The sequence below is a fragment of the Thermobia domestica genome, chromosome 8 (assembly GCF_964235325.1).
Source record: "Thermobia domestica chromosome 8, izTheDome1.hap1.1, whole genome shotgun sequence".
Classification (NCBI taxonomy): domain Eukaryota; kingdom Metazoa; phylum Arthropoda; class Insecta; order Zygentoma; family Lepismatidae; genus Thermobia; species Thermobia domestica.
Genome location: NC_137461.1, coordinates 11,632,304 through 11,653,658, shown reverse-complemented (window position 1 = coordinate 11,653,658; position 21,355 = coordinate 11,632,304). Strand labels below are relative to the sequence as shown.

At 35.3% G+C, this 21,355-nt stretch overlaps 1 protein-coding gene across 1 annotated transcript in view; it reads right to left on the bottom strand.

The window, feature by feature from the left end:
* Positions 1-3,463: 3,463 nt before the first annotated feature.
* LOC145691550 (uncharacterized) overlaps positions 3,464-21,355 on the bottom strand; it is a 41,653-nt gene continuing 23,761 nt past the window's right edge. Inside the window, exons 3-4 of the mRNA XM_081766957.1 lie at positions 12,924-12,985; positions 3,464-3,648 (exon numbers count right to left, since the gene is read on the bottom strand). Of these exons, the coding sequence (XP_081623083.1) occupies positions 3,595-3,648; positions 12,924-12,985 (116 nt within the window). The 3' untranslated portion in view covers positions 3,464-3,594. The remainder of the gene's footprint in view (positions 3,649-12,923; positions 12,986-21,355) is intronic.

The window sequence follows — 21,355 nt, the reverse complement described above, 5'->3', positions numbered from 1 at the left end:
AAAATTGCAGACAATGTTTACGTGACGTGTGTGGTTGCATAACCAGCAGGAAATTAGAGAGGCAATCGAAGAAAGGTGGTGGTGCATGTTGTGAACTACTTCAGACAACATTCCTAAGACGAATGCACATGTACAGAGTAGTCCTTTACCATACCAATACCAAGGTAAAGCAAACGATAGGCGTAATCGACTGTGGTCTATGCATGATGGAGCGCCAGGACATATCTTTAACCATGTCAGAGAACATTTACATGCCTGATTCGGACGAAAGTGGATAGAACGTAGGGGTCCTATTGCTTGGCCACCGCGCTCCCCGGACATAAATCCTTTAGATTTCTTTCTCTGGGGCCATGTGAAATCGTAAGTTTATTCTACCCCTGTTGCAACATTAGACCTTCGAGAAAGGGTGGAACAATATTGCGGACATATTCAACAGGATGCCGACATGTTTTCACGAGTACATGGATCTTTTCGAAGACGGGTACGAGCATGCATTCGCATGAATGGACGACACTTCCAACATCTACTTTAATGATAGAGGTAAGTTAATTTTTCATGCATCTCTTCTGTGGTTACACATCTGGGTATTTACTGTTTACCTTATGATTAATACTGTACACATTACCAACATGACGATTTCTGTTCCTTGATATGGACAAACACAACATGTTCGTCATTTTTGTTTGTTGTAATACACTTACACGTTTAACATGTGGAATGTTTCAGATTCGCCTCCCACATAATCGAATGTTGTCATGCTTTTCCCATTGCAATCCAGTTTGCGGATATTCGTTACGTTAACTGCTTAGCACATAATGCTTCATCAGTGGCTTCCATACCGTTAGATTTACCTAAGAGCTGCCACACTTGTACGTATGCATTAGTTGTCAGAATTCTTCCTGGAGCCATTTACAACGTACATCACCACACTACGATTGCCTCTCTCATATCCTGCTGGTTATGCAACCACACGCGTCACGTAAACATTGCCCGCCATTTTGTATCTTTTCGAGCTTTCGACCTGGTACCACGACTTATGAATTACTGGCGGATAGACTCGCCCTCGATGTTCATCTCGAGACCCTTTTCCTTGGACAATTTTCCGGGAATCCCTCCGTTTCTTTGGGGACTCCCATGCGGGCGCATTGCTCAGTTATCAACCATGCATTTCTGCATAGCACAGGTCTGACTTCGATATTCATTTATTGGACCACCCTCTGTCCGACTCATACTTTTTGAGATATTCGACTCTAAATTTCATTTTCACACACTTTCGATAGCCCCTATCTCCGTTTCGAAGCGTTTGCGGACACATGTTTACTAAGACTTTTTTGTCAGTTTTGGCGTGTACTATCAACGGTTTAATTTATGACCATTACTTATTAAACACCCTGTATATATATGTATATTGTAATTAGGAGGTATGCAATCCCGCGAAGTCAACGCCTTTACCCGTGACTGTGCAAGCCCAAAAGTAATAAAAAGTTCAACATCTCAGATTATGATCAACATTGATATACATATTTATTTTGATTCCGAACCATGGACAACAAACAGTTTAAACGCTTAGAAACTTCAAAACACTTTAATTTTTATACCTCTAGTAAAAATCCCAAATAGTAAACTCTCAGTTATCGGTAATAATTTCTCAGTTTAGTACATTAAGATACATTAATTTTCAACTTGCCAATCACTTTTAGCTATTTTTATACTAATTTCTAATGGAATATAACCGCAGATGAGCCACTGGTTAACTACAGCACCAAACGTGTCCGAGTTGAGATAAACTCAATTTAATCGCAATAAAAAATAACAAAATATACGAATAACAATTAATATAATCTACAAGCAATCTAATTTAATCAGAATTGGGCCTTCAATTCAACTTTGAATTGACAGCACAAGTTGTCAAACTGAACGGTGAAACAAAGTCAAAGTCTTTCAAGTTGACCCAAAATCAATCAAATATTGTTAATAATCATCAAAGTATGAAGCCAATAATGCTTTTACTACTGAAAATGAAAAGAAAATATGCTACTACAAGCAAATACAATTTTCTTACCTTTTCCAACCCAAACTCTCAATCTACGTCTTAATGACAACTATAGCCCAATTGTCCTACTAACAAAAGGTCGAGTGAAACCTCAAAATTCCTTGAAATTAATAAACCGAATGTTATACATAAACCAAAAGAATAGGTGTTACAGACTATTAATATGAGCCAACCGCGACTTCTTCTTCCTTTTTTTTTTTTTTTTTTATAGACGCGGTTACGACACATGCATACGAACTCACTCATTCCAATTTCTGTTGACCATTCTACTATCTCGGTGGCTTCCTCCGTTGAACTAACTGTTCAACCAAGGAGGCACATGCTACAAGGCGCAAACAGTGCTGCAAACTAACATCTGGCTCCCTTTTTTTGGTTACAAAGTCAGACATTTTTATATATTTAACAACATTTCCAGCATCAGGGTAAATGTTACAATTGGTTTACTCAGTGTAATATAATCCTTCCAAATGACAATTTATCATATTTAACACATAAAAATGTAAATGTTAAAAAAAATGCATGTTTTGTATAGTCATCATGGTTTGATCTTTCAGTTTTTTCTTTTTTCTTAGAATTAACCTTCAAAATTCGGGTCTGAACTGCTGTGACGCGCAGGGGAGTGTTACAATATATATATATATATATATATATATATATATATATATATATTTGAGTCTCTGTGTATGATGTAAAAGTGTCACAATACCTTCATAACTTGCCACACGAGTGTGAACCTTACAGGTTTAGACAGCCCTTGCTACGGAAGAAATAATTTCTTAAGACATTACATAGTATTCATAAGATTCTCTTTTAATTCTACAATATATTCGATAGCATAGACTATTAGGAATGAATAATGGAGTATATCATCCTATAATATGTATACTGTAGATATAATGTATTATTATTGTTATTATACGCGCTTAATACAATATAATAACACTTTTAAAACAAATAGTTACAGTAATGTATTTTTTATCGCAGCAACTATAAATACTGAAAGTCACATGCATTACTTCTTTCTTTTTTATATTGGAAGTCGAAAATTGCGTTGCTATCATATTATACTAAGTTAACATGGAAATTTGATAAATAGATAACGAGCGATGCTATAAGCGAGACTTTGTAATGAAATAATTAGTAAAAAGTAACCACTATTTAATCGCAAGTAATCTTAAATAATAAATCGATTTATTTTAATAAATAAAGTACATAAAAACAACTAAATGTTCATTAGAATATTATTCTAAAAATTAAAAATGTATATAATTGTATTCTATGAAGAAATCCTAAAATTACAGATAATACTCATACTACTTGATCATCAGAAACTACTTGTATTATTAATTTGTAGAGTGCATGAATGTTTATACATAAATATTTAAATTTCACTTTAAAAATTTGGTAAGATGTTAACTGGTCCTACTGAATTTACAACTTATAATGGTTAAAAAATACTAGATAAACTTACATCATCGATATCGAACTCACGGTAATCAAAGAGTTCGTCACTAGACTCAATCATAATTTGACTCGTGGCTTTAAGGACCACATTGACAATAGCCATCGTTGCTGGAAAGCAGCATAGAGGAGAACTGCAATAAGAAGTGTTGTTTATTAGCTGAGAGAATGTACTTAAAGATTGCAAAAATAATGACATAGGTACTACGATTGAATTAGAAAATCACAAAAGAGGGATAAACAAACAAGCATACCAAGAAATAATTTCATCTATACAACTTATAACAGCTTGGATTATTCAATTCGAATAAATGAAAAAAAATCAATTATACAAAAAATATACAGTTTCAAAATTGAACTAAATTTTATTTTCTTTTTTGATTAAACAGAAGGAATTATGTCAGGACAGAGTAAAACGTCCAAAATTACAAAGTTCGAATTATCACTTTAGTATTTAAATTAATGTTTAAATTTATTATTATATGTTTTGCGAGAATGGCTCGGTAACTGGTTCAGGTTGCAAATTATCCTTGTTTGGATCTATCCTTGGAGAGTGATCCTCTCCAAATCTATAAAGCCAATATAAGAACTAACATTTAAATATAACAGCTACTTGATTTTTCTCTTTGATAATGAGTAAAAGAAGCTCTTGATTGTTCTTTCATCGAGTTATAACGTTTTGAAATTGCACACGCCTGTTGAATTCCTACTTTCATGACAGCTTTGACGGTATGGAAATGCTATAGAAATCACACGAGGGCGGTAGATACTTTCTAGTTTACGGCACGTAATTAATGCCGTTAGGTATACTCTGTTTCAAGATGTAATACTATGTATATATGTTTAGAATGAGCATGAATATGTCTTTCTAATGTAGGATCGCTTAATATTACTTTATATGTATTCCGCAGTGAAATTAACTGGCTCTCAGAAGGTAGTAGTACATTTTCAGGCAAACGTAAATAATATTTCGTCTATACTAATTATAATATTTAAGGAAATCAACAGCAAGTAAGTTTTAAATGTGATGCTTTTAAATGTGATATAAAAACTTCTAATATGCGACAAATAGTTTATATTCGCTAGTTTTGATTTACTTTTTTTTTTTTTTGAAAATATATTTAATAAAATGTCTTAAAGTAAGTTTGTCTGTCAATACGCAACACAATAACATTATTTTGTGCAAAGAAATATAAATGCGTAAATCTTCTCGACTTCTGGAACCGGTGAGCCGGAAAGGAGCTGTTGGTACAGGTAAAATTTATGGAAGTCCTTTGCTTTAATTTTTTGGGTCCCCGACATGTAATGTAACTCCGGTAATATGTTTAACGGGCATAAACCGATGCTTTTCCAAAGGCTAGTAAGATAGTAAAACATCCAATGTAAGGAAAAAAGGATAATTTAAAAACTCTTTCTTACCAATAAAAACTATGAGTAAACTTGGGAAATATAGCATGGGACTAAAACGCCATTTACGCCGACTTGTTACCGTAACACGATTGGGACAATCACCAAGTAATAATAATTTACAGGGTAATATAACATAGTTGGACATCTCTCAACTTTCAATAAAATTTAAACAGTTTTAAGTACAACTCCAAATTTAATACTACAAATTCTTGGTATACTAATCGACTTACGTCTTATGATATACTGCGGTTATGACATTATTGGCAATCCCAACAGAAACAAGAGCAAACATTTAAATTTCTTAAATAAGCCTCGTATGGTAAACTGCAATGAATTATCTCTTTGCAATCGTATATACAAACGTGTTTCTGTGTGTGTCAGCACTGGGAATAAAACTCACCCTCAGCTCTTTAGATGGTGAAAAAATAATATCTTCTCGCAGTCCATTCCAATAGGGCAGCTCACTGCTAATTTTACCTTTTGTGTCAGTTGGTTGCGTTACTTTAAAATCGAGGGTCTCTTGGTTGAAAGAGACGCTACAAGACAACTGAAAAGATACAGTCAGTCGACTTACGAATATTGTGAATATATCTCAAGTAAAAAAGAAAAGTTCTCAGTTCGAAATGAAAATGAAATCTATTACCTAAGAGATAGTAACTCATTTATCACCATGAAAGCAATAGAAGAGATAACAATACTTAAGAGAGATCTATGATTAACGATAAAAGCAACCTTTTTGTCAATGTGAATGAAGGTTATAAAATGGTTGGTAGAACGAGGCAGAACAGTACCATTATTTGGTGAAAAGCAGTGACTATTAAATTGTATTTAGTAAAAGTAAATAGCATAAGTGGTAATGAAGAGTAGTGAAACATGTCTTTCGGGTGTAACGAAACAAGATCGTATCTACCGCTACCTGAACGAAAATTCTGGACCAAAATAATAAAAGTTTTACTTAATTAATTATAGATCATTTCAGGCTAATGTGCACTAAACCAAAAAAGTATTTCCCCCCCCCCTAAGTGCTCTAATTCCATTACTTGGATTGCAGGGCATTTAGAGTTCTGAGAAAGCCTAGACAGATGCAATCAACTTACACGTAACTTTCTGGGCACTTCCAGGAATTGGTAGCTCTGAGACAGTTGTTTATTGAGCTAAAATTGTCATGTAGGTGACTAAGAAAACAGTTCTCCATTCTAAGATGAATCACTATGGTTGGGGTCGTATTTTTCAAAGAAAACCAAATATTAATCACAATATTAATGTGTATGTAATATATTTTTTCTTTATATACTGTATGCTTACAGAAATAAACATACTTACAACGCATGAACCAATAAATGCCTTGAAGTAGCTGAAAACATGAAATCTGAAACAACTGCAGGAAATAAGTTTGTAAATGATTGCCTTCATTAAGAGACCTTCTCCAATTCTCTTCATTCCAACAGCATTTTCTTTCTCCAGGAGAGAAGATCTTGCTCGTCACACTGTGTACGTATTGAAATTGAAACAATTGAGAAGGTTTCAACCTGGCGGGGATTCGAACCCGGTTCCGCTAAATAGAAGTTCAATACGCTAACCACTTACCTACCTTGGTACTTCAACTTTAACCTAAAGTATTAGCTAGTTAAAATCGTTACATGTAAGACCATACAAAATATTAATGTTCGTATAATGACACGCCCTTATGATTGTCACAATGAATTAAACGAGATTGCCTTCTTTAAAGCAAAAAAAAAGTTATATAGACATTCCTAAATCAGTAACATATCACGAAACGTTCTTCACGTCGGGGATACGTAATAGTTTTCAGCAATGGTCCCGATTTACAGTAAAATTCCTCTTTATCTTCCAGTTTCCAAAAAAAGAAAAGAGGGTAGAAATGGTGTGCGTTATGTTTATCTAAAAGAACCACTAGTTTATTATCTAATCTGTGTATGAGGAAATGATGGCAAAATATGAAAGTAGAGAACTGCTGTTACAGCGAGTCGTGTTCATGGCACTTATTTTTTCTTTATTGGAAGGTATTGTTTACGAAATTTATATTGTAAGTCTTTTATTCCTTTATTATTATTTTTATTATTATTATTAATGCAAAGTCGAGGTAATCAACACACTCCATTGTCGGTGGTTTGGGGGAGGGAAATATCATCCTGTTGCTTTTTATTTGTTTACTACATGCTACACCAATCTTGGACACTACATTTCATCTTTCTATATCTACGGAAAGTACGCTAAAGATTTAGATGATCATAACAAAGAAAGTGAATATGAGATGACATCAATGAACTTTCACTATTAACAACATTTAAAGTACCAGGTTTTCGGAAAAGTCATGTTGTATTTCGGTAAAATATGACAAATGATAATTTGGTGATATACTTGAGTTATTCGGATCATGAAATAGTTCTTGATCACGCAAGATGTAGATCGTTTTGTGTATTAGTATTGCTCTTTGTTTCGTTTGGTTTTACAGATTTGACCAGAGATGGAATGGGTCAATGAGAACTTCACACACGACCCACTTACCCATAACCCACCCACTCTAACGCAGGACCCACCATAGCCTACAACTCACCGTGACCACCCTGACCCACCAACCACCATGAACCACTGACCCACCAATTCACATCGTCATCAACTCTGACACATAATCCACGGCCTTGTCTCTACCGACTAAAGAGTTTACACTTATATTAAGATCAGTTTGTGAAAATCTAACCTATCAGAGTTTGAATTTCTATTGTCAATCGCTCAAGCACCCTTCTGTTAAAATAACGGTGGATCTGACTTTTACGACATAAGATGGTACAGTGTTTGTCAGGTTCAAAATTTAAATGAATTTCAATAAAATTATCATGGTTTAATTATTTTGTTGTTTCATTATTGATAATTTTAATTGGAAAAGGGGTGAAATTTAAAAGTCCAAATCAAGGTAAGTAGACCAACGTACATAAGCTTACACTACTACTTTTATATCTATTTTTGTGACAACTTTATGGGTTGATTGCCCTGCCTCTAATCGCTCCATATGTTAAACAAGCTTCAGCAATTTTTATAGTAGAAAGCAAATCGTAAGCGAATATGGATATGCGATTCGAAGTACTGTATTTTTTGTTTCTCAACTTGTTTTTCAACTGATATCGATCGGTTTCGATTATTTTTATAAATTTACCCACTATCAATTTACCATATATAGAAATTGCCACCTGTAACCTCATGGAGGAGATGTTTAGAAAGTCTGTTCTCTTCGTTTCCAATAAAGAGTTAATATACTGAATTTCAGCTCCGTAAGCTTAACGGTTTCTGAGATATTCAATTCTTTTCGCAAAAAATTCGGATCCCCACTATCCTTTACAATATTACTATAATGAAAATAATATGATAACATCCCAGTTTGGATTATGAACTAACCATATACAAAAAGTAATTTGATTTCACTGCGCTTTGGCTGTAATGGTTAGGTACACATAGTTACATTAATTTTTATGTAATAATTTATATATTATAGTTATTCGAAAGTGTAGTCTTTCCAGTAGCTAGCTCCTCTAAATCTCTCAGGCTGTGTGTCTCAAAAGCCATGTAGTATTATACGTCCTATTGCTATTATTACAATCGCAAACATCAATATCCAATATATATATATATATATATATATATATATATATATATATATATATATATATATGGAGAGATAGAGAGAGCGAGTAGATGGATGAATAGCTAGATAAATAGGTATAACAGTCTTAGGAAAAAAGGCATGCAAAGTACAAAAAATAACCTTTAACTGGATACCACAACTGATTAGTACCGACGTACAAAGTAACCTAATACAAGATGGTGTGATTAATAAGCCAGTTGTCCAAGATAGATTTTTATCAAAAAGTATTCTAAAGACCTTAATCCAGCTATGGACTGACAATTGTTGATGTTTTTAATATACAAATAATGGTATTTCAAATATAAATAATCTTCTCCATTTCGCTCCTATGACCCCAGTTCTCATTCTTGATATTTGAGCATCATTCCTGATAACTCATACGTGTGTGTGTGTGTTTATTATTGGGTATAACAAACGGTTCTGCGAACTCAAAATAATTTAACAACCGGTTCTAGGGCACCGGTGCTAACCGGCTGAATAGCACTAGTGCGCTGGACTTTACTCATAAGAACTAAACACGCGTTTCATGTTAGTTGGAGATATCCGTTTCTCGCCAAGTAGAATAAATATAGCAAAAATAAAGTGCCCGCTACTGACGGTGTTCGTGGCCGAGCTTGCTAGCACAATGGGCTAGAAATTATAGCTGCTTTTGCTTTGGATTCAAACCCGGGCCAAGAAAACCATTTTTACTTTTTTAAATTTTCAAATCACTTTTTCCATTAAAAAAGATGAAAATAATAATCAAAAAAGTGATTACGTTTCGTGTGCAGTTTTCTTATGCTAATCCACAGTATATCTAGTAGTAGTAGTAAGAAAAGTAGTAATAGGAGGAGGAGAAGATGCCGTTTAGAAGTTCCGCAGGGTTCGTTTTGTTCCACCTTGACTGCCATGATATAAATTTAATCTCAACTACTTGTTCAATTTTCTTTTTCTTCAATTCCAAGAAAGTTAAAATTGTCTTGTATAACTACTGTAATACACAATACATACACCAGTAGGTATGTACAATTGCAAGCTGCAACCAATCTGAAACGTGTTTTTAGTTTCTATAGCTAGGGTAGAGGATGAAAAATATGCTGTTCAGAAAGTGCTGTTTACAATGCAGAGTGCAGGGAGGGTCGGTGAATCAGAATGGGTTATAGTGGGTGGTGGGTCACGGTGGATTGTAAGTGTTAGTGCGTCATGGTGGGTAATGGGTCGCAAAGAATCATATTCTGTTGGCCCACGACCCACTGTCCTGCTCAGAAAACTCGTCCATTTCACCCCGTGACCCACTCCAACTCTAGATTTGACAACGCAGAAGATGGAAGACCAAAAATTACATGTTCATCATATTTTTTCATTATTTTACTTCACACAAGGGAAGAACTCGTGAATAGTGTTTTTCATTTTTACAATGTTCAATGTTTCTGTAATTTTCCCTGTTTTTGAAGAGTTACTGGAAAAAACACTAAAAGTGTGTAAAACGCGTAAAAATAGGAGACAAGGTACAGAGGAAATTTCGTTATATTAATTAACTTTAAAAAAATACAATGCCTTGAAACAGTAGATTTCAATCAATATGAGTATTTCTCCAATTCTGTACCGTGAAAAATCAGGGCCCGAGGCGAGAACATACGGCAGCGCCTCAGTACATATGAGTAGTCAATTTAAAGTTAAATTCTCTCGACTACTCTTTCTGCATAATACTTTACTATTTTATCATGATTGAAATCAGAGAGTTTCATCCTATTACACTAGAATCGTAGAAGTGTGTATACTGGATTTACTACGCATCCGGTTATTTCTTCTCGCAGACCACTGATGTCTTAGGTTAGTGGCTTAAGCGGTAGTTTGATAATGTTGTGGTCGAGTGTTTGATTCCGGCTGTGGCATTTAAAGAATTTTTTTTGCAATATTGAGACTTCTGATATATACTACAATGAAAAATATTTAATTTCTCTGGGTCTAAGTGTTGAAACGACTTCCTTCCCACCTGAATTGCCAACAACACAAAAATACGTCATCCATATAAACCTAGATTCGTAACTGTCTGGGAACGGAACGTGTTTGGACAAGAATTGATGAATACATAACAAATAAACACGTCCTTACTGCTGTAGTAAGAGCCAAAAATGAGTTCCAAGGAATTGTTCCTAGCTGTGCGCACATTGGAAATAGTGATCGAACTTACAACTGTAGACATAAGAATGATCCTATTTAAAATGTCACCTCACCTTTCTACCTAGAAGAAGGGAGAAACAAAATACATTACTCTTATCACCTATCAAATATTTATGTTCCATTTCTTGTCATAAAATTATAATTCTATCTGTAAATCCATAAAGTAATAATATTATTGCGTTCATGTGTAAACCTAAGAAACATCTGACCGACTGTATATCTTTCCTGTTCCTATGAGTACCTTCAACTATGTTATGTTTTCTTTCCTTCTATGGTAAAAATAATAATAATAATAATAATTGAATAACATAATTACAATACCAATTATATAAACATTACCTTCCCATACAGAAAAATTAATAATTCCACAACGGAATTTGAACGCAGGAAGCTCCAATGAGTTTAATGCTTTCACATTTTTTTTAAAAACTAAACGTCCCTAAAGGAGTATTGTTCGCCACTGGCACTTCAAGTCCCTTCGATGTTTTCAAAACACTAAAGGGACACGAACACAGAATTACCAAGAAGAGTTTAAATTCCGACCTTGCTCTACAGAGGAACTCGAAACCCTAGTGATTGCTCCCTTGATCAGAAACCGAACACCGGAGAGGACTTGGCTAGTGCCTCCGGCTCAATTTGCTACACATTCCTCATATCAATATAAGAATATAAGCTAGTAGTTATGGAACGTAAACATAGAACTGTCAATTTCTACACGTGTTGATGCAATTCAAAGAATGTGAAAATAATTTTTGTCGTCTTTTCTTCTTTGGAAATTAGAAGCTATGGCAAAGAAGAAATGTAATGTTAATTGAGAACATCTCTGAAACCGACGATGTAGCCTCAAATTGAAGAACGTTTCGTGATATTTTCCACATTGAGAAAAATCTATATAACTTGTTCCAGATTTAAAGAAATCTCGAGTAAGTCATTAAGACACTCACGCAAACATTAGTATCTTGTTTATATTTTTCCACGAAACGATTTAACTAGGTATTAGGTTGGGTTGGAGATGAAGTGCCGCGGTAGTTCATAGTTCTTCTCGCGCTTTCGTGCAGGTCACATCGCTGTTTCGTGTGGTCTGACTGAGTGATGCTACAGCTATTCTTATATTCGACGTGCCTTGTGGTTAATTTCTAAGGATTATAACCTTTAGTTTTTGGGTTTTTGGGTTCTGAGTTGGAGTCCCTAAGGTTTATAACCTTTAGTAACCTTGAGTTTTCAGTGTTAAGAAGTTTATTCAGTGATATAGATATGGAATACAAAAACGAAATCCACTTTCAGTTATTTGAACGGAGATTTCGAAGTTCTTATCCAAATCCCAGCCAGATACATATCCCGACCTAAAGAAAGGAAAATCTAATACCAATGTCGCTGAATAGACTCCCCTTCGTATGACCGAAATTGGAAAAGCAGAACGTTCGTGGATCCAGACGGGCCACTCAACGGCCACCTTGGACTCCAACTCAGGATTCTCTCGAGTACTTGTAATATCTGATACAAATGTATTTCCTGTTTTTCCGACGTTACAATCCACGATTAAGTCACGCAACGATTCATCAAAAGTTCCAGGTGTTCCCGACTCACACCCAGGCCCTCTACTTTCCCAGGATAATACAGCAATGGAAGTTCTACCTATTGCTTCAAATCATCCCAAATCCCACGAAGTTTGTATTGTATTGAATGGTTTTCCTGGTGAGAATAACGACGCTTTAGTCATCTCTCAAAGAGAACTAACATCACTGGCAATTACATCTGATACTAGGTATGAGCAAAATGGAAGGAAATTGACTCTTGCTTCTCAAAAGAAACAAGAACATAGCTTATTTCTGAAGATGTTCCCGGGATAGACTGAAGGATAACAAGAGAGCTCCGTTCTACCTCTGACTAAGAACTGCCGTGACGAATAGTGTTTACATTCTGTGCAACTGCCTATTGTACTTGACCTTCAGTACGACTCAAGCAGTGTTTGTCTTGCTAGCACGTGTTGTAGTATTTTGTTATTCGCATGTGTATTCTTATCGGGGCATGTTCTTTTCACAACGTGTGTTGTGTTTATAGTTTTGACGGGTCATGTGTCCTTTCACTTTAGTAAGTACTTATGTTATTATTTAATATTTGTATGTTATAAATGCCTCCAATGAACTCTTTTTAGGTGCTTACTTATTTACTTACAATCGTGTCAAGAGAAATTGTGTCATCACTCTTTTCAAATGAATAATTCTGTAAAAGATAACCTGAAACAAAAGAAAGTACGTTACTTTTCTTTTCTTTAACTTACGTTACAACTAAACACAAAACAGATGCAAAGTAATTTTTAATGAATTATTACAGTAAATACTAGCTTAGAAGCTAACGAATATCGAAGTTTTGGTTACTGTTTAGGCTTCTAATATGACATTTGAGTATTAAATCACAAGTTATACATGAAATCACATTTTTTTCTTTTTTTTACAAAATCCATATGGTTTGCTTAAATTTCTCAACGATATCTGAAATGGACTACATTTGTGATGAGGTTAACAACATTTAATACAAATACCAGGAGTAGGAACGCATGAAATGGTTCATTGCATAACTAGTACTTGCGACCATAGCATTGGTTGGTGCTGACGATGTGTTAGGGATATTAAATACTACGTGAGCAGTAATAAAAGAGCAATGTACAGTGAATTGAGGGGTAAAAAATGATCAATGTACAGTGAACTGAGCAAACGACCATAATGTAAAATGAGCGGCTTTATTGATTTTCGAAAAGAACCATTGCTTTACTGTCAGTTATTTGGTACGATCACGACGAAAGTTAAAACTGAGTTGGATGTATTCCAGGAGTCTCCAAGGTGATGATGGTCTACAAAACTCTCTGTGAAACCATCAAAATGAAGAGGATTAGTGATCCGAAAAAAACACTTAGTGACAGATCCTGACCAGCATTAAAGTGGATTGACTCTGAGCTCCAAGTGCAACTGTGGTACAAATGGTAGATGAATTCACACGTCACATCTTATAGTGTGAGTTGATAATCTTAGTCAAGCTCGATTTTCATGAATAGATATCCGGACTCGTGTTTTAAGAGAGAAAGCGCTCATGCAAAGCTATAAAACTTTAACACGGCGACAAGAGCGTGCCAAGATGGTGCATGGACCGCTCATGATGTGCAACGTGTGATACGGTCAGATTATTCATTCTTTACCTTATTTAAAATAACGGACCGTTAAGCCCGAATATACTTATGATCCGCATTGTCACCAAGCAACCGTCACGCAACCCAGTGCTTCTGTAAATCAGCTGGCCATATTGTCGTGGTTTCCAGTGGGTCATTTGTTAATCATAATCGACACCAGCTCGCGCCAAATTAACTTTGTAATGTACATTTTTTAATAATATTTGTTGCGGCTCTGCTATCTCCATATTTTTGTATCATTTGACAGTTTCGTTCATTGACGTCGTATTGTCGCATTGTTGGATACACTAAAGTTTAAAATGTGATATAACATTAGTTCTAATATCATAACCAATTACTGAAGCTACGGATGTAGCTTTAGGTTGAATACTATTTCATGAATATTGAACTTCTGGAGGGATGAACGGGAAAAGACGTTGGAGACCGTTGAATTCATTTGTTAGGAATATTTTGACCAAAACGTAATTTCAGTTAATGCAAAAAAGTCTTGATAAATTGGATGATCGGTCTATTATTTCGTTATGATTAAAACTAAAATCATTTCAATTTCCTGTTTTACCTCCTATTGTGAAGTGACCTATACTTATGTGTACTTCTGTTATAAATTGTTAAGTTTAGTTTTAATTTAGTTTAATCACTTTATTTTCACTTCTTCAAATAAAATATACTAGAATGACTAAAATTACTAGTTCAATTAAAACAAAACATTTTATCTATGTTGTACGTTTTCAGACATCACAGGTAAATATGTATTTACATGTTGTCATTACGAAAGGTACGAATAATTGTCATACTAGTTTCCCTTCTTTCCTGATACATTTCTGATACTTTCCTAAAAAAATTAAATCGATTGATGTTAACCGTATATTTTCATCTTGTTCTATTTAAGACTTGAATTGTAAAGTTAAGCAATAAGTTCTCTCGCTTTTTGTGGGGGTCTGTCTTCAATTGGCCCTCATACACTGTGTTGACTGCGAATGGAAATAAGACAAGGACCAGTTATTGGTGTGAATATATCCATCATGCTATCTGCTTACGCCAGTTCAGTTACAACGCGAACTTGCGAAGGACAGAGCGCACATGAGATCTCTACAGAATGTCATAAGAACGTTTATGATGTACGAGGTCAACCTAAGGTGAAACTCCGCTGCATCGTGGTGGAAGATAAGCCAGGCGTTTGGTAACACTGTCGTGACTACACTCGAAAGCGCACTACGTATCAGAAGACCAACACATGTGCAAAATGAAGATCATAACGGAGCAATTGAGGCAAGTAATGGCCAAACATGTCAGGAACTAGGACTACAGTTCAGTGTGAGTGAAAAAAAAAACATTCGTCAGCACCTCCATCGACTCGGGAAACACTAAAAGTTGGGTCTAAGAGTTTCACATGATTTGGCTCCGAGCCAGAAGGCAACTCGAGCAGACACTATTTCTTTGCTGTCTCGTTTAAAGAAGGAGCTATTTCTGGACAGGGTGTTGGCATGTGATGGGAAATGTGTCCTCTACGAAACTCCATTGTAATGTCATCATTGGTTAGCATCCAATGAACCGGTTCCAAGACAGCCGAAACCAGCACTGCGCCATAAAATGTCCACTTATGCGTTTGGTGGACTACTCTCGGCATCGTGCATCGGGAACTGATAGCGGCTTGTCAGAGCATCAATGCAATTGCGTACTGCCAGCAGTTGAGCCATGTTCAAGAAAAACTCAATACTCTGGAACCAGTCCTTCTGAATCGCTAAGGTTTTTCCCTGTTCAGAACAATGCTAAGCCTCTTGTGACTAGAATGACACGGGACACCATTCTACGTCTTAGATGGGAAACTCTATTGCACGCGCTATACTCTCCGGATATTACACCGTCCGATTATCACCTGTTCCATTTCTTGGGCAATCATCCTAGAGCACGCCAGTTCAAATCCCTAGTAGAAGTACAAGATGCACTTCATATCTTATTTGCTTCAGGGCCCACCGATACAATGCATACCTTTCTGAACTTTGGTAGAATGTCGACGTTGGTGATGGGGACTATTTTGTTTCCTCCAAGAACGTCTTAAGTACCATATTGATGTTTGAAAGTGGTGGGTTAAAAAGCGACAGAACTTTCTTGGTTACATATGTAACAGTTTAAATTTCTCTTAAGATAATTTCACACTTTGAAATTTTATTCCTGTATAAAGACTGAGTGAAATAACACTATCCTGTGCACTCAATAAACATAAGTTGGTTGTTATTTTAAGTGGGCCGTATGTATAATGGATGAGCATTAATAATATTTTACATCAGCTAAGCTATGTAATATTTCTTTGTGCAAACAAAATTGCGAAATAAACCAGAGTGAGGTAAATACAGTTTAACAAATATGCATTAACTAAGACTTATTTTTACTGGTATATTTTGTTGACTCAGAGCAGGAAATTCAGCTATCCAAAAAATCGAGAAGGGTACGTTCGACCAGATGATATTTAACATAAAAATGCTTTAATGAACCACATAAGATGTCGGCAGATATTTAAATTAATAACACTGATTCTTAGCTTCATATTTAGCAAACTAGGTTTCAAAATTCTGAGAGATGTTACCACGGACAAGGTGTCATCTTGTCCAAAAGTGTCCCTGGTCGTTCTTAAGGCGGTGTAATATTCAACCTACCATAAACTGTATTATTATTATTATTATTATTATTATTATTATTATTATTAGTAGTAGTAGTAGTAGTAGTAGTAGTAGTAGTAGTAGTAGTAGTAGTAGTAGTAGTAGCAACAATAGTAGTAGTAGTAGTAGTAGTAGCAACAGTAGTAGTAGGAGTAGTAGTAGGAGGAGGAGTATTCATAATGATTTTGGCAGGGTCTGGTTCTAATGAGTGTTTATTTTGAATTTTATATTTGAATCTGGAAATGTTTCTTCCATGTTTCTCGATCTTCAGTTTCCTCCTTCAACTCCAATATATTTTTTTCTATTTCTGAAATCATGGATCAGTCGTGTTCTTATTCTTCCTATTTCTCTCTTTCTGTCTATCTTTTCTTCTATGGCGTTATGAAAAAGACGGATTTTTCGCAAGATGCAGTCAGTGCAATTGGCCTTTCTTCGAAGGATGGTGGATAGAAGCGTCCTCTTGTTTCCTATCATTTTTAAAACATCTTTGTTTGGTACTCTCTCTTTGTCCATTTTATCTTCTCCGTCTTTTTCGAACACCGCATTTCGAAGCTCTCTAAATCTTTATTCTCTAACTTCTGTAATATCCAAGTCTCTGAACCCTACAGTCCATTGATGCTTTTATAGCACTTTACAAACTTCTTGCTTAGTCTAATATTAAGCATGGTATTCAAGAGTGATTTTTTGTTGTTGTTCAATTCTTCTTTCCCTATAGGAATTATTGATCTGACTTCTTTGGACAGGAAGCGTCTCTCGTCAAAATACTTCAAAGTTGCAATTTCAGTATACTATATATTACATAAACTATATTAACTAAATAACTAACTTTATGGCCTATGGAACCCGGAGGTTCAATGCAGCGTTCACAAAAGCTCTCCACTGACTTCTATCCTTAGCTAATTGGATCCAGTTTCTACATTGTATTCCTATCTCTGCGAGATCCATCTTAATATTGTCCTCCCATCTGCGCCTAAGTCTTCCTAATGGTCGTTTTCCGATTGATCTTCCAGTCCAGTTTCTACTTTCTTGCATTCTAGCTACATGACCTATATTACAATTTATTAATAAATGTGCCATTAAATTCCTATTCCAAATACTACTCTTATTATTACTTATCAATTAAAGAGAAAAATATAATACAGCACTTTGAAGAGGTAAAGTTCTATAGAACAATTAAGAATTCTCTCCCTTGTAATCCTGTCAAATTTTGACAATGAAGTACTGAAATACCCTTGACTTGTGAAGGAAAATTATATCCTGCATTCGTCTATATCATTATAGACTGCAACAAAAGCACATCTTGCAAATGAAGTAATTCACAAACCTGCCAAATTTGATTTTTTTGGTATTTTTAACCAACGAAACAGGGAAAATATGGACTACTTATATTTGCAAATGTATACATATTGGTCGTACAGAACAGTTATATATTTAGCTGATTTTCACCCTAATGTGGTCAAAATGTACTCCCTCCCTAAGTTAGAAAGACGTATCAAGCTGTTTGTATTCTATAAACAAGAATTTGCTTGTTTATACATTCTTACGAACATGTTTGTAATAGAATATGTTAATTGTAAGGATACATTACTACAGAAATCGACGTGTAACCGTATAACATATATCTCGAATGCATACCTTTAACGATCTCTTTATATGCTTTTTTGACAAATTTAAGTCACGTGCTAAATCATTTAAGTCCTCCTGTTCCATTAAAAGTATATCACTGTCAGCATGTACTTGTATATATTCTGGATCTCTTGACGTAGGAGGCACTGGCCCCAGTGAAACCTCCGGTTCATTTCAGTCATTTTCTTCCAATGTCCATGTGTTGGGGGTACAGGTATTGGTAAATCGTCACTGTGCGGTGCAGGTCATATGGCCGAAGGAATATAAGGATACTGGATGACGTGTTTGCTTTTTTCTAGTCATGTCGGCGAGCTTAGTCTTGCAGAAGTAACAGTCATTAAGGTGGTTTGTTCGTATTATCCACACCATCGGTATAGCAAACGGTAAGGCCTTTGGTTTCCCACATAACCACAGACTAAAATTTGTTGTACAAGTTATGAAGCACTGATCAGGAGCGCATGGCTTGTCCTGGTCACCAATCGACAACTGAAGTACGAAGAATAAGCAAGTCTTCTAATGTTATGTATTTTCTTTCTTTGTTGTTTGGGTGTAAATCTAGCACACACAAAAAATCCATCCGGACGATTAGTACACGTTCTGAGTGAATCAACTCATTTCATTTTGAACCAATAACTCACTTCATACACAGGAGAACACTCGATTTCTAAAACAATATGCTTCAAACACACTTAAGCAATATAAGCCCGAACAGATCATGTCGACGAAACACTGCCTGGCGTTAAAGAGATCTTGTAAAAAATTCTAATTTCTGACACCTCACACAGGAATCTATTTTCCTTCCCAAGGGGAAGGAGAAGACGATAGGGCATAGGTTTTCTCACTTTGAATCATCGATCGACTATAGGAACAAAAATACACAGTGATATGCGACGTGAGTGACGAAATAAATTAAATTTTTATAACCAAAGGGTTTACAATTTGTTTTCTCAGTTATGGATTTTATCGCTAATCTAACGATTTGATAATTTATTTTAGAGACAAGATTTGTTTCGATTACCATTATTAAACTACGGATTTAGCGACTTTCAAAATATCGTACACCAAATAAAGTAGTATTATTTCCATTACAATTAAGGTTTCTCGTGACCTTGCACAGTACGTTTAGTGACATTACTGCTATCGTTGTTGCCAATACTGCAAAATTGTTATATGTTTGAAAAAAAAATAAAAGGGTAGTGAGAGGCTCAATGTCCTTATGACAATGTTTAAAACTTCCACTCAGCCTCGATCATTTTTGTTTTCTAAGCACTATAATCATTCAGAACCACTTATTATTTTCCGGGAGGTAAACATCATGTTGGACAAAGTAATTATTCAATATGGTCACCACTACGTAGAATGCACACACCATTTAAGTCTTTGTAGCCACTCATCAATTGCATTACGCAATACATCTCTGGAAAATCTACAGCTGCCTTCCAAAGAGACCAATTTAAATATTAAATATTCCGATGTCTCTTTACTCAAGCTATTTCCTGAAGTTTGGATCACAATTTGTGGTTGAAAGTGTTTAGCTCGGGACTAGCAGAAGGGCAATCTGAAGTGGAAATGACGTCCGGAACCTTTGTCTCCATTAACTGCTAGGTTGTCCATGCCTCAAGTGTTGGGGCTAAATCCTTTTGGAAGCCTCATCTCTAACCATAGAAGGTGTTGTTGAAATACTTGACTAGTCTTTCAAGAACTATCTCCTGATAGCTTTGTCTGAAATATTGACCAAACGTTCAGGAAAATGGACCTCCATTGTGACCTCGTAGCTCACACAACACACCACAACTTAGGGATAATGCTGTTCAATCTGCATCCTTGCAGTTTTTCCATCATCTTCTCTAGACGATGTGGCATATATTCTCATATTTTGGCTATTCACAGTTACCAACACACTGAAAATCGTTTCTTCAGTGAAAAGAATTGAACCGTTCCCATTTGCTACGCAACGCTTAAGTAAGCGCTTTGCTTTCAGGAGAATGTGGCGCTTCAGTTCATTTGGAAGGTGATGTCATTTGCGTTGTTTATAAGCACGGAGTAACAGATCAATGCTTAACGTGGAGACAGACATTTTCGATGTCTTTAGCTCACGAACTATAACTCACATTTATTACTGTATTACGTCAGACACGTGAAACCACTTCTTTCTGAAGTTCCAACGTTCGTACTGTGCATGGTTTTCCTTGCCACTTGTCCAGACAGAGTTTCAGTATCATCAAAAGAACGCCGGATAGTGATGTAAACATTTTTTACTAATGTGTGTCTAGTGGTGGGTTTTGGGAATGTCCCCTGGTGATTTCCTACCATGTACAACTATTTTACAGCCACATGATTTCCATGCTCACCCCATTTCATATTAAACACTTAGAACTGACACGTTACACTTCTTTAGCTCAACCAGCAATGACTCAAGCTTTACGATATTGCATTACTGTCGCTCGCATGTCCGGGAGAAAGTACAGCCACAATCAAATAGTAGATAGTATTTATGATAAGCACACACACACACACACACACACACACACACATATATATATATATATATATATATATATATATATATATATATATATATATATATATATATATGCTCAAAACTATTGTGAATATTGTTCAAACATAATTCATTCTCCCCAAAATGCTCAAATATAGAACATATTCCGCTCGAACAGCTCAAGAGCGTAATTATGTAGAAAATAAGATCTAATCGATTCATTCAAATTTCAAGTATCACGTCGTGTGCAGCAACTCCCAAAAATTCAAGAAATTATATTCGTTTTTCTATGTTGTCTAACTGTTTGAAGATTTGTTGAACGGTGATTCCAACTGCAATAGAACTATGGATTAATACATATAGTAATTATGAGCATAGTTTTTTTTCTTTTACCGATTTGCATTGTAGTTATTGAGATTTCGAAAGGTAGCCAGTAGGATATTCTACCACTTAGAATGTACTGCAGTGCCTTTGGCAGCAAGACGTGATTGATATCAATCGTCAATTCTTATTTCCAAATGTACATTACATTCTTGATGTGCATAAACTCGATATGCGCCAAAGCCTTTACAATGCTGGGATATGCGCTGATATTTTTAACGTTTTTTATTTAATATTATTTCATACTTTTAAAAGAGAA